This window comes from Phalacrocorax aristotelis, chromosome 12, assembly GCF_949628215.1.
Source record: "Phalacrocorax aristotelis chromosome 12, bGulAri2.1, whole genome shotgun sequence".
In the NCBI taxonomy this organism is placed as follows: Eukaryota; Metazoa; Chordata; class Aves; order Suliformes; family Phalacrocoracidae; genus Phalacrocorax; species Phalacrocorax aristotelis.
Genome location: NC_134287.1, coordinates 11,027,853 through 11,042,592, shown reverse-complemented (window position 1 = coordinate 11,042,592; position 14,740 = coordinate 11,027,853). Strand labels below are relative to the sequence as shown.

Below are 14,740 nucleotides of genomic sequence, written 5' to 3'. Positions count from 1 at the left end.
TTATTAAAGCATTAATTTATCCAGTTTCCTTCCATTGTGTTCCTTCCTGCCGTTTGAGCATTATTACAGCAATATCTCTTCAGTAGAAACACCTCCTAGACACAGATGGAAATCTTTGGTGTTGTTCATCCTTCAGGTACCTGTCTCCCAGGTCCTTTAACAGAAACTTTGGGTTAGGTGTCTCACTGTCAGCCTCCCTCTGAGCCCACTGTCGATAACGCTGAGGGCTTCTCCTATCCGTATTCCCATCTCTCACACCTTTGTGGGAAGTATGAGCCTGTTGACACTGCTGCTAGTGACTTTGGATAGCCAGATATGTGCAAAGGAGCAAAGGGTAGTGCAGCTGAGAACAGGCCTATTTAGTTCACTGATCATATCAGCAAGGATCTGGCTAGTTCTTTTTTTGTTGTTTTTTTTTGATCATCTGGCACTTAAATTACAAACCTGTCTCCTCCGTTTAGTACTTATGCTAAAATGTCAGAGTTCTGTGTCATGAGAAACTGGAAACTGTCCTGACAAACTGTGGGGAGGCAGAAGGCAGATACTGAACATGATTAGATTCTGTTGGCTTCATGTGTTACCGCTCATCATTGCAGACATTCATGCAGGTGCCAGTTCTGAAATACACATGCATTTGCACCGTTAGGCTAACTAACTTTGCTTTTTCACTGAGATAAGCTTGGTTAACTAACAAATAGTAAGTATTAATTAATTTTTAACATTCAATTTTAAATGCTTGTGGAAAATGCAGATTCACTATGCAAAGTCTGAGGTGCATCTCTGCATCTTTAGGAGCCTAGACATCTACCAGACACAGCTTTTCTGGAAAGTTTCTGGGGGTTTTAGGTTCCCTGTGATGCAATTATAACCATATGCCTTCATAGATCTGTAATTCAAACTGCAGCTGGATCCATCCTTCTCTGAGATAAATCTCAGAGGTAAATCTCAGAGAACCGGGAAGCAAGCACGGTTCCCATTTAACACAAATCTGCACTTGCACATAGTATTGAACACTGTTCAATATTAGACAACGGTATTAAGTGAATAAAAAGGTGGTAACACATTTCTGTGGCTGTGGCCAAGGTAATTTTTTCCACACAGGATTTTGGAAACCACAGAACAAAGGTGACTATAATCACAGATACCTTGATTCTACCCCATTTAATGTCTGAAAAGTTTGCAAAGCACAGCATAGAAAACCACAAGTAGCATTTTCAGGTTTTGGCATAGCTGACCGTAAGGTGAAGCTGTTAGTGTTAAGGAACTCCTGTGGTTACATGTTAAGTCATCTCCTTATTTTCAGAAGGTATGAGCATGGCAATCACTCGTCTGACTTAACTGGTTACTTTTATGTCTTAAAACAGTAGGATTTTAATACTTTCACATGGATTTATGGGTCTTCCATGACAGTTTGATTGTCACTCCTGTATTTAAACTACAAACTTCCTTAAGGGATCTCTTTTCCTTTGATTATTATCTGTGCTACAAATAATGCTAGATAAGGCAATTTATCATGAGCTTTGAGCAGAGATGCAGAACTTCTGGAATGAATTCCTATCTGTCTTTAATTACAGTGAAAGACTTGCAATTCTACTTGACTAAGACAAATAGGTTTCCAGTTTAAACCAGTAAAAGTGGCCAGGGTAAAACCATCATCAGTGAAAGTCACAAGATAGGCTGTTTCATACTGATAAAACAATCCCTGCTGGTAAATGCTCCACTCTTTTTTGATCAGTACATTATCTATTTCACCTGAGTTCTTTTCAGGCAGGCACAAAATATCATCAATAGATGCAAATTCAAATTCCCAGTTACCAGGCAATGACTCGGCTAGCTGATTGCAATCTAAAGCTGATGCCTTCCCTGTCTCCAGGTTTTGCTATCCTGGCTTGTGCTATGGCAATCCAATTGATGCTAATGCTTGTTGATTGCTTCAAAGCCTGTTGTGCCAAATTGTAGGCAGCAATTTGTTGTCAGCATCAGTGTTCTGCGTGCACCAGCCTGTAGCCAAGGAATTCATTAGATTCCAAGACTGTGGAGGTGAACGGGTGGCTGGTGCATCTGTAGAGAGATATGGTACAGCAATTCATGTCATTTAGTGGGATGATATTTCTGCAGGGCCTTAATGAACCAGATGATTTGCAAAAAAGGGGTAGTGATCCCCTCTGAGGAAGATTTTTCTGTATTATTTTGTTTTGTTTTCACCTAAATGATTACAGAACATTGTGTATGTACAGTGTTACAGCTTTTTAATTAGAGTGACACATGATAACTTAGGAATACAGTGCTGCAGAGTGTTGACAAACGAATTACAAAAATACAGGAGTCCCACTTGTATGTAAATATTTGTTTTCTCTAAGCAAATCAGAATGGTGTTATTCTTCATTATAAAGTGTATTCTGCAGCTATAGTGTTCTTATTCCAACAAGGATGATTAGAGAAGCACATGGCAGTGGGAGAATAGGCTGGCTGATGCCTCCAAAGCAATTAGGCAACGTTCAGTCACTAGCATCTGAGTAAATAGATTGATGAAAAATAAATCAAAAAACTGAGGAAAAGACCGTTTAGGTCAGCTGCTTCATTGCTGTTTCCTGGAGTATGTTCTCAATTACTTATTGTAGATATCCCAGGCACCACAGCCGCCAAAATGTTCCTTTGGAACAGTCATGCAGTCTAATAGATGTTTAGGAGTTTTCCCAAGTGATATGCAGCTTTAATTTTCTTTTGCTTAATGCCATCTTTTTAATTTCTTTTTTTTAGATTACCTCAAAATAATTTTTCTTGATTAAGAAGGAAAATTTGCAGGCAGGAGTAAAAAGCAGTGACAAAATTCTCAATCTCCTGTTTTTGATAACAAGTATAAGAAATTTAACAGAAATAAACTGCAACATATTCTCTCCTTTTTTTTTCTTTGTCTCATATCTTAGATCAGTACCAGACTTCTTAAAATTGTTTAATAATGACTCATTAGATTTTGTTTCAAGCCATCATGTTTTGGTCCAGAAAGAAAAAAGCATTTGAGAAAAGTGTTTATAATGTTAAATATTCTTCTTCTTGTTAATATTGTTCTACAAATACCACCTGGCAGAGGTGAGGCTCCTGCTGCTCTGTGTCCCCTGACCCAGGCACTAGCAAGGTTGAGTGTTTCTTCCTGAGAGGCAGACATATGATGGTTGGACTTGATGATCCTAGAGGTCTTTTCCAACCTTAATAATTCTATGATTCTATTTGCATGTACGCACAGCACACATATGCATATGTGCGTGGCTGGCAACACAGATTAGCACAAGCAGAAAACATAGCACTCACACAAACACCAGTTGCCTCATCCTGTTCCCCTCTGGTTGATCAAGGTGAAATCCAATTTGTGGAAAATATGTGCACTGTAAAGATACATAAAATATTGATCCCACCAGTATCTGGTCTTAGACACCCGGGTCTGTGTGGTATCTGGCCCCTGGATGCCTTGTCTCCCCAGGTGCTGCAACTCTACATCCCCAGTTGCCTCATGCATAGACATACGCACATAACAGGTGTCACGAGCAGGTCCAGACCTATATGGCTTTACACCAGCAGCCATTTCTCCCGATCTCTCGATCTCTCCCATAATCAGTTCACCGACCTAGTATCCAGCCCAGACTTATGACCACATCAGCACCTAGCTCCCAAGTCTTTTATCCTACTCACTGGCTTGCCTGGCTTGGTGCTCACCTGCGCAGTATGCGCACATTCCAGTCATGCCAGCTGCTGGCAGCGTGGGCACATGGACTCCTGTGATCTGTGGTCTGAGTCCAGTTGCTGAGACCTGGAACACCACACGCACACAGAACAGATAGCCCCTCACCCAGGAAAGTAGAAACGGAGATGCCAGATGCTCTTCCCTGACATGGCATGATGAGCCCCATACCCCTGTGTGCAGTAACCGCGCTCAGTGATCTGCAGAGTGATCTGGGGAGACCCTCTCCCGCTGACAGTCTGGTAAGTCTCACGCCGGTCATGGGCATCAGCCCTGGGAGGAGCTGGGGCAGGGGATCCACTGGATCTGACCAGTGGACCCCAATAAGGGGTTCATCTGCCTCCTGCTTTTTCTCTCTGCTTCTTTTTGAGTACAGAGATGAGCCTTTAATCACATAATCTAATGCTGCCCTAATCCTCTTTCCTTAGAATATCAGGCTACTTGATATCAAGATATTAAAAATAATAAGCAAAAAAAGTGCTTTGTGAAGAAGGGCCATTTTAAGATCAAGGATCATGTTGCAGTTGGAACATTGGAATGGAGTTGGTGGACTCTCTATAGCAGTTCTTAGAAATGGCGTCCCATTTACTTGTCCATTATGGGCTGTGGAGAAAGCTTAGTAAAAGGAACAAGAATGATTTTCCAACCAATCAGTCTAAAACACATATGAATGGAATACTGATTAAAGAGGTTTGTTTGTTTGTTTGTTTATTTGTTCCACAGTAACAATTTTTATAGAGTCTTGTTTACCTGGAATCAAAAACCAATTTGAACTGTTCACTTTTATTGGAACCAAAGCAAATTTAGTCACAGCTAAACCCAAATTGGGACAAAAGATTACAGTTCAACTCATTGTTTCTAAGACACGATTTTTGGTGGCATTTCCTCTTCCAAACAAAAATAAAACTGAAGATTGCAGCTTTCTTTTCCATTACCAAATATGCTGTGAATGCCTTCAGTCAAGAACTCTCTCAGGACTGTAAATTTTCCTCCTCATCTCCTGTGATATATCTTCCAAATACAATTAACTATTTAGCACTTCAGTTTTCTAAGATATGACTGAGACAGCAGTGATTGAACTTAGATCTCTAGCTTTTATTATGTTTGAGTCTAGAGTTGAACTTGAGAAGCATGGTTAGACTGTGAAGGGAGACAGATAATGCAATAGCTCATGAACTACCTGGTCTGGTTCTGCTTGTTTATACTGAGCTGTGTGTCAGGAAACTCTACCCCCCAAAAAAAACCCTAAAGTTGGATGAAGAATCTGTTGTTACATCAATAAAGAATAAGAAATCCTAGTAAACAGATTAAGGAAAATCAAAACTTGTATCAATAGCAGAGACCATGAGCTAATACCTGTATGTATTATTTTATTTTTTATTTATTTTTTAATGTGACACTTTCTTTTAATGCTAAAACAGTGATTATGGATATGAACGTCACAGCAATGGGCAGTGTTTACCAGCATTTTGGTATAACCCATCTTCCTTGTCGAAAGATTGTAGCCTTGGACAGAGTTATCTCAACAGCACTGGGTAAGTGACACACCAGACTTTATTTAGGTAGAGTGCCCATATGGACTTTAACCCAATGACAACTACAGATTGCATTTACTATAGGTGTCTCAAAGCTGGCTGAAGCCCTTGGGACCCCTTCTTCACTGAGTTCGTTAGGGTGTGTACAGTTTGACACTCCAGATCTCCATCATGTATGGTACAGACCTTTCCCTGAAAAATGATGCCTTAAAGAAACTAGGAGGGAAAACTGTAAGGCAAAGGCCATCTCATTAAAGTCTCTGAAAAGGCTCCTCTTAAAATCATGTGGGATCAGGTGAGAGAGAAACAGTGGAAAAACAAATCAGAGGTAAGAGATGAAACTGATGTATATGTGAACTGAAGTAATAGATGGACAGCTAGGCTGAATGCTGATTATTTTTTTTGGCCCTCTTGGAAGTCAATGGAAGATGTAATTTAAGATACTGACATCAAATTGCATTTCTAATGCAACTGATTAAAGCAAACAAAGGAACCCAAGCTGTGTTTTGGCATTTTGTACACTCAAAGTTAGGCAGAATTTGCTTTTTTCTTCAACACTCTTACTTTTTTAGCTCTCGAGGGTTGCATCTTTAGAGAGTTGCCTCACAACTGCTAAGTGGAGAGCATGTGAGAAAAGCTGTTAAACTATGCTTAACAGTACAATAATTGAATACAATTCAATACTATATGTGTATATAATTTTTTATAACTTTATATAACTGTTATATGTTATTTAATGTGTAACATAGAGCATCATATAATTTTATGTCTGAGGCAATTTATTAATATATGGTATATAGGTGTGCTATGAAGGAAAATATTATATGCCATTAACAACAGTATTCACTACTTGTGTGTTAGGAACAAGAGGAATGCTTGGCTGAGACAAATGCTATATTTTGGAATCTATTCTTCTAATCTCCTTAGTCTAAAGAAACCTCAAAAAATGCCTCCCTGTTCCCAGTTAACCCTGTTATGCTCTATGTCAGCATCTTGCACAGATTTCTCTTTTCCTCTGCAGATACCGGAAAGTTGTTTCTAATAACTGCACGGATGGAGTGAGAGAACGGTACACAGCAAAACCACAGCAATGTCCCGGCAAAGCACCCCAGGGCCTTCGCATAATCACATCTGATGGCAAACTGACAGCCGAGCAAGGACACAATGTCACTTTCCTGGTGCAGCTGGAAGAGGTAGGCTCTATTTTTATGTTGCATCCCAGGCCCCATGGGTGTGTTTGAGTCTGATTCATGCCAGACAAAGTTTGTGAAGTGGTGAAGAGGTAAACCAAGAGAGTGTGGGATAAAGTCAGTCAGCTCTACAGTGTAGCTGGCATGGATTGTGCTCGAAAAGGTAATGGATGATTTAAGGAGATGATAAGACTGAAAGCGTATTGTGTTGCAGATGGTAATGGCTGGGAGAAGTTGGTAAAAACTGGGAACTGGTTTGGTTTGGGAATTTCACAGTGGAACTGGAGAGGGCAGGTTTGACTCCTAATCCTCAACCTTACCTGTGCTTTTGACTTCTTGCTATGTTTGAAACTGAATTTCCATTTTTACTTGCCACTGAATTTCAACCAAATATGGCTAAAAGTACAAGCGCAGATCTGTCCCCATTGTTTAAGCATTTGTGGATGAAATCTCAAAATGTCATCAGCAGCATTAAGTCTGAAATTGATTGCAAATGTGAAGTTGATCCAGACTGATCGGAGCCTGTGTTTTTGTTACATCTGTTACTTAACTTAGTATTTCACTGTTCTGCTCCCTCCATTTCTGAATACTTAGGAAAAAATGTTTAAAATCTTTTCACCTGTTTTTATTCCTCAGCACTTCTTTATCTATGTTTAATTGTAGGCTCCCAAATAATAACACTCACAAAGTAACTATTTTCAATTTTCCCTAATTAATTTCTATTTCTTTAAACTTCTACCCTTTTTCCTGTGTAGCTGCCCAGTAAATCCTAAAAGAGCTATGCTTTTACACTAGAGCACAATGCACATCTCTTTACAGCTTAGAGTATTTGTGGAAATTACTTCTGATTCTCTCCATAGTAAATGTCATCTGTAGTGAGGACAGAGAAATGAGGATGACCTCTGGAGCTGAGTTTTGTAGGGGCTGTGTTGGGGTTTTTACATCTCTATTATTGATGTTTTCCCCAGCAAACATGTGTCCTGATTTGTAAAGACAATAACATATAATAAATCATATCTAACCTGAAGCAGTTGTTTGAATTGAATGTACATTTTCTCCACAATGTCGTCACTTTTTTTCAGTAGTGACAGTCACATAACATTGCTACTGTAGGTGCTGTCATAACGATATAAAGATATAATTTAATCTGCATAAATTATTGATTTCTGTGTTTAAAGATGAGGAATAAAGAGTCCCAAACAAGATTCAAAGTCTTCTGGCTTTAAAAAAATAATAAAATTTTAAAAAAAGGATCAAGAAAGGTGTTGTTACATATCCCCCAAAAAAGTGTTCATTGCCTAGCCTTTCTCTTCCCAGCAAAGCTTTAAAACAGATTGAAAGGAGGTGGGTAATCTGAGAAGTCAGTCACAAAACTATCAAACTATTATGGCATTAGTCAGAGGGAAAGACAATCACCCACAGTGTGAGAAACTCAGGACAAATGTCCTGCTCTTCCTTCTCTGAGCATTTGAATTCACATACCCTCTAAGAACGCCCTGTACAGGGATATCCTTTGGATCATTCTGTCTTGTCTGTTGACCGATCTTTTCTGATAACCCTGCTTCAGTGTTCACCAGGGTCTGAAAGCAACACCTTCCTCCATTAGGAGATGGAGTCTTTCTCATGCTGTGTATCAGGGAGAATGTAAAGTATGTTTTGATGAGTGAATCAGCTTCTGAGGAGATCTAAAGAGGGGCCTTCTTTCAGTATAGCTGATAAGGAAGAGGTTAGGAATTGCTCTGAGGGCTGAAACAGTATTGATAAACCTACAGCCTTTCTGATTACTCTCCCTGCTGGATGAATCTTGATCTCCTGGTCCTAGATTTGCCAATATAAAGAGTTCTACAGAGTGACCAACAAAACTTTTGGGTGAATTTGACCCAATCTGACAATGACTTTGTGCTGATGTTGCAGCAAAAGAAATATTCAAGAAAGAAGAAAATCTGCCCAGCTCTATGCAAGCTATAGAAGAATAAACTCTGGTTATAGCAGCATAACTGTATATACGCTAAACCAGTAACTGAATTAACTATTTCAGTAACAAAAATCATACCACTCACTAGAAAAGTAAAACCAGCAAAAGAACAACCACCCTTTCATAGAACAGACATTGATTTCACAGAATCACAGAAAAATTAGGTTGGAACGGATCTCTGGAGATTGTTTAGTCGAACTCCACTTCTCAGAGGGAACTTTCTTTCCCTTGCAAACAAGGCAGAGGTATCACAGAACAAGAACTTGCCTTTTTCTGTGCAGTTCTGCTCTGCACATGTAGACAGCATAGTACAATCCAGTATGTTCAGCATCCACCAAATCTTTGCCGCTCCAAGTTTGCTGAAGAGAAGGCATCAGGCAAGTTAAAAAAGGCTGGATATGTCTGTGTATGCAGGTGCAGTTTTTCCCAATGGCATACGAAGAAAGTGTGTCCTATTCAACCATTGCTCCTTGGAGTAGTGGTCAATATTTTTAAGTGCTTCACTTATTTACTGGAATAAACCAGCAGCCTTTGCTTATGTTGTAGTCCCTTTGCATCTTAACATCTCCTGTATCCCTCTGAGGCAGTTTGTTTGAAGCCTACATACACTGCAGTTCCGTACACTGCAGCCTCCCAACAATTTTCATGCCTATATTCCACTTGACCTGCAAGTGGAATATAGGAAAAAGATAAGAAGCTGGTGAGCCAAGGTATGAGGGTTCGTTTGAGTTTTGTACTCCTATATGTTTCAAGGGTTTTCTGTGCCATCTGTGGACCAACCTGGGTCTGAAAAGAAGAATGAACTGCAGAGGCAGGCTCACTGAGGCCCTGAAAAGCCACTGAATCTCTGTGGTGGAGGGGTTTGCTAAGGCTGGGGGGAGGGGAAAGTGGTGGCAGTAAAAAACAGTTTTTACTCAGGTCCGGGATTCAGGGGCAGGAACCACAGCACAGGGGTTTCTTGTAGAGCCTGCTTGCCACTGTGTTGATGCTGAGGGCCAGGACTGTGTTGTTCTGACGGTGACGCAATGCCAGCAAAAGAGATCTGAAGAGAAAAACAAGGACGAAGTATTGAGAAGTGTTCTGCTATTGAAGAAGACACAGAAGGAAAATGATCACTGAAGTCTGTGCAAGTGGAGAGGGAGCAGGCACCAAAACCAGCAGTGCATAGAGCATTACTGATTTCTGAGAGCTGGGATTCTGGCCCAGTTTCCCTTACTCTGACTCACATGAAAATTTCCTGTGAAGCATTTATATCTGGCAGCATATCAATATCATTTTAAAAAAAACAAAAATAACCAACAGCCTATATTAAAATGATCTGAATGCAAGAATGATTTCCAAAGTGGTCTAATTTTCCTGATACCTTTTAAGATTTCTGTATGACTTCTTAAAAATTGTTTGCAAAGTCACCTTGGACTTAATATCTTTGGTCCTATTATTGGAAAGGTCTGTCCAGGTTAGTTCTCCTATTAGTAGGGGTAAAAACATCATGATATTCTTACTGGGTGACAACAGCCAGGAAGCATCAGTATTTCCTTTTATAATTAACATATGCCCCATTGTATGAAGCATTCTGGCAGTTTGTAGTAAGCAGAGCACCATACTTATGCTGGCAATTTTGCTCTTAAATTTCCATTGAGCTAAGCAGAAAAGCAACAGCATCTCTGTCAGTAAATGGCAGCACAGGAGAAAACCAGTTATGCTTAATAACAAACTTTCCTATTGCCTCAAAATGCTACCAGTTTCAAGGTTAATCCTTTGCCCTGGCCTGGCACAGACCCATGGACGGTACCTCTCACTGCAGCGTTCAGCAACAGAGTTGTTTCTCAACCGAAACAACCCGAATCCCTACTTGATTTTTGCACAGCAACAAAAGAAACCCAAACCCAAAAATTACAAAGTCATTTTCCTACTGAAGTTCTTCAGTCCAGCACCCCTGACATATTTTGTTGCTCTGTTGTAGAAAACAGAGGAATTTTATTAAGTGGGTGTTGTTTCTGCATGCCTTCCTCATCACATGGTCATGTAGGTCTCTTGTCTGTCACAAACCCAAATGTTATTTGTGTTATGAGCTATTTGTATGAACATCAGACACTTGTGCTTGCTGTACTGCTTCAGCAGAGACACTGAAAGCTGCAGCCTTCAGAACAACGCTATTCGACACAATGGCTTTCAAACTTGTTTCATCTGATTGCTCATACATCTTTGCTGAGGAAATGGATGGTAAAGACATTCAGGGCAGAAAGGTTCAGGGCTTTGGCTGTTTCATTACAGATAATTCACAGAGAAACTGCCTCCTCTAATTTATTTTTTATCTTGATAAAATGACAGCCAAAAGTCTATGACATTCCCGGTCTGCCTCAGTTCTCACTTGACAAAGTCACTCCACTGGGTGTAGATTTTGGCTTGCTTTTGACTACTTGCTGCTGCTATATGATGTTTGGATTAGACTAATGTGTGTGGAAAACTCATTTGTTCCTACAGTTTAGGCCATGGGCTAGAATTCGGGCAATCGGCACTCATTCCTGAACCACACTCTGAGTTCTTTCTACATGACCTTGAGTAAGAAACTTAACCTTTCAGGTTTTTTATTCCCTCATTTGAAGAATAGAACTTTGCTTTCTCCCTCATGCCCTCCACACCTTTTATTTTTGTGCTTAATGCTCATAAGGCCAGACAGCTCTTACCATGTGAATGTACAAATGCAGACCTGAATTTCCTAAAGACAGCTATGGTTTTCTGTAATGACAAGGTACGTTGTGTCTCAGGTACATTTAATGAGCTTGGGGACCCTGCTGTGGGGGGATAATACCATTAGCATTTCCCACCTCAGCACTGTCATTTAGTGCAATTCAGCATTCAACTCAGCTGAAGTCTCTGGAGATGAGCTTAGCATTAGAATTGTTTTGATTGTTGATGTACCCAAATTAAAGATGCAAAGCTAGTAGTACTTAAGAGCATAGTCTGTATTTTTTCATGGTATCCTACTGTGTTCCTTCTTTTGATATCACAGGTTAGTTAGTAATTATTACAAAAATATGAAACCTTCATCCTAACTTTTAAAGCACATGCTGAATCATGGCTGTTTATCATACTAACCACCACATTCCTGTTAATAACACACAGATGAAAGATCAGTATATCCCCTCCCCCATGCCACTGTCATCTGAATTATAGTTGGGCATTCTCTGTTAGTGATGATGACAAGCTGGTTGGGAGAAATCAGAGCCTTTCATACATTTTTAAATTCACTGCTGAAATTCCATGAAAATCTATGAAAGTTGACCTCACCTTCATGATGACACACAGCACTACAGTCTTCTAATGCACCTCCAGTCACGCAAGTCAAATTATTCTGCATAATGCTGAGAGGCTATACTTATCGATTCCTGTGGTACACAGAAGACCTTGTCCTGTAGAGAAAGCCCACAGCTGAGTCAAGCTGGCACAACTGGCAGTCAGAATGAATGATTTGATTAATACAACTAGCTGTTTTTGGTGTTGAAAAAGAAGCATATGTGAAAAGTATCAAGATATTTGCTCTGATAAAAGACATATTTCTATTCAAAATTTTAAAAAGTTAAAAGCAACTTAATGGAAGCAGTAATTTACACACAAAAGCATATTTTTCAGTACTTGATCAAGTTGGACTTGAATATTTGTTTAAAATTAAGCATATGCTTTTGAACAGACCTAGACTAAAGGTATCCTATGCATAGATATTCAGTTGCATTGGAAATATCTTTGATGGATGTTTGCTGATGGTGACAGGAAAATGCCAGAGGGAAAAGGGTTAATCTAAAGAAAGCACAAAACATTAATCCAGGAAGACAATCCAACAACAGCAGTGTCTGTCTCTTGCAAAGGATAATTAAATCCATTATCAACATCTGTGCGAAGACGCACAAGTCAGTGCATAATTGAAGACTTAAACATTAAATCTGAAACACAGGAATGAAAATTAAAATCCTTGAACTGTGTTTCACTGTTTTAATACTTCAATTTAGATACAAATTCTGGAACTCAATAAGGAAAATTCATTATTACAGCGTTCTGGGCAAGATTTAGATGGAGTGTTTGAGAGAGAAACCTGCGAGGTCGGTCTCACATACACCAAAATACTGAGAACTGCATAAAATTTATAAAAATATAAAAATGTTGCACACTATATAGACTGTTTCTTGGTATCACCTGAAGCTGGAAGCTTCACAGAGTTCTTTTGAAGAATCCAGATCTCACGTACGCTCTAGACATTTATTCTTTTGGCAAGACACAGAAAAAATGTGAAGCTGGCTTGGAGGGGTGGGAAGGGGAAAGAGGGAGGGGAATCTTTTGCTTATGCTTGGAAACCTCCTAGACGTTTAATGAAAAAATCCCTTAAAACCCAGTAAATTTCTGATTGTCATTTTAGTATCAGATGTTGTATACGTAAAGGGCATAATAAGGGGCCTTGGGAATCTTGTTTTTAATTCCTGGGGCTTCTTTTCAGGCTAAAAGAAGCACTTGTGCTTGAAGTTCAGCACACTCTAAAGTCTTTGGCTGGTCTAAAGCCTTTATCAAGATTGCAGTGTACTACGTCAGGTTATATCTACGCTTGTGCATATTGCATATACCTAGTACAAGGTAAAAAACATCCATCAGAAGTACTTTCATTTTTTCAGCTATTGTAATTGGTTGCTGACTAGCTTAGTGTGTTTACAGTACAGGAGCTGATTGCAGAGATATCAACACAAGCAGCCAAGCCAGCAAATTTCTCCCTTGATGCCTAAGAGCACTGACATTAAAGACCTTTTACAATGAAGGCCAGAGAGGCTGCCCAAAGATAGCTCAGTGCTGATTGCATCCAAGTGCTTTGCTGTGGCTGCAGAAGAAACACAGGGAGTTTTGTGTCTGCCTTAATCAAGCTAAAAGCTGCAGAAAACCCCTGTCATGTAGTATTGGACTTGTCAAAATGACAAGGAGAAGTTGGAAAAGCAACAGGAGAGATTTTTGCAAGACGTATGTATATGCATCAAATTGTTTCAAAACAAAACTTCCCTTGGTAGAACAGCCACTTGCAAATGGCTCTGGAGAACTGCCTGAGACACAGACAGCTGGAGCTGATGTAGATCAGGTGTGGGCTGTATGGGAAATGTTTTGATTTTGGCTCGCCTGCTTTCTCTTATTCTGCCCAAACTCTTACCTGGCACATGTAAAACATTAGAACAGTCAAAACACAATCTCTTTGTTTTCCTGACTTTTTTCTCTCCCTTCCTAAGCTAGAATTTTAAATGTCAGCTTTTCAAAATGTGGTATTTTCAAAGAATTGTAATAGCCTGGATCTTACTGAATGGAAAATGTATTTCCAGTTCAAAGAGTTTTAAAACAAAGCAGGAAAGGCCAAGACAAATGAAAAAGACTGGGGGAACAGCAGCTGAAGCTCTTCTCCAATTAGATTTTCAGATGTCTCTGTCAGCATCTTTTCTCCCTAGGGAATTTGGAAGAAAAATTGAAATCTAAATCTTGCATGCCTTAGAAATGACTCCCTTCCCTGGCAGCACCTGTAGACACCACGAGTTTTATGGCTATGGAGAAAATGAAGACAAGGGAAAAAACACTCATTAGAGCACAAATTTTGACACTTGGAGAAACAAGGCTGTTCTAAAATGCTGTCACCCTTTTCATCTTCCTCTGCTACCTCAAATACACAGAGGAATATACCTTGACCTGAAATATACTTCAACTGCATGACCTCAAATATACTCAGAGATGATAAAGCCAGCAGGGTCACTATGGTGGTGCAGTTTTAACCATGTGAATAGCTTTTGTCCCAGCAGTATGGCTTTACTGAAAAATGTTCAAAGGCAATCCTTCCTAGTAATAAAAGCTGACTAAAACCCTAGTGATGATGGACCTAGGGGAATTGGGAGAACATCTAAGGGTACTTCAGAGATCTCTGTCTTTGGTCTGAGCCCAGCACCATACTTGAGAAAATATATTCCCCTTCTAAAAGGGGTTCAGAGCTGAGGAGCTCATTTATGCTCACTTCTGTCTGTGGAGGTATATCCCATTTGATGCCTTCTGATGGCTCAGTCAAAGAGTCAGGAGTGCCCAAACCACTGCATCATGTTTGAAACTGCACATCTTCTTTCAAATAGCTCTGCTCAATGAAGGACATATAACTTCATACTTAAGACCGTCTCCTGAGTTCCTAATGGCTCTTCATGAAGACTGGCATGATCCCCCTAGTTTGATCCTCTGTGTAACACAGGCAGGAGCCCTTGCCTCAGACATCTGTGTCTCAAAGAAGAATATAAACAGGTTC

The 14,740-nt window shown here is 39.8% G+C and overlaps 1 protein-coding gene across 2 annotated transcripts in view; it reads left to right on the top strand.

Annotated features, from left to right (window-relative positions):
* The window catches only part of LOC142063605 (VPS10 domain-containing receptor SorCS1-like), a 307,796-nt gene that overhangs the window by 258,265 nt on the left and 34,791 nt on the right, over window positions 1-14,740 (top strand). For both annotated transcript variants that reach the window (XM_075107526.1, XM_075107524.1), the window contains exons 17-18: window positions 5,158-5,271; window positions 6,293-6,464. In XM_075107526.1, coding sequence (XP_074963627.1) covers window positions 5,158-5,271; window positions 6,293-6,464 — 286 coding nt within the window. The remainder of the gene's footprint in view (window positions 1-5,157; window positions 5,272-6,292; window positions 6,465-14,740) is intronic.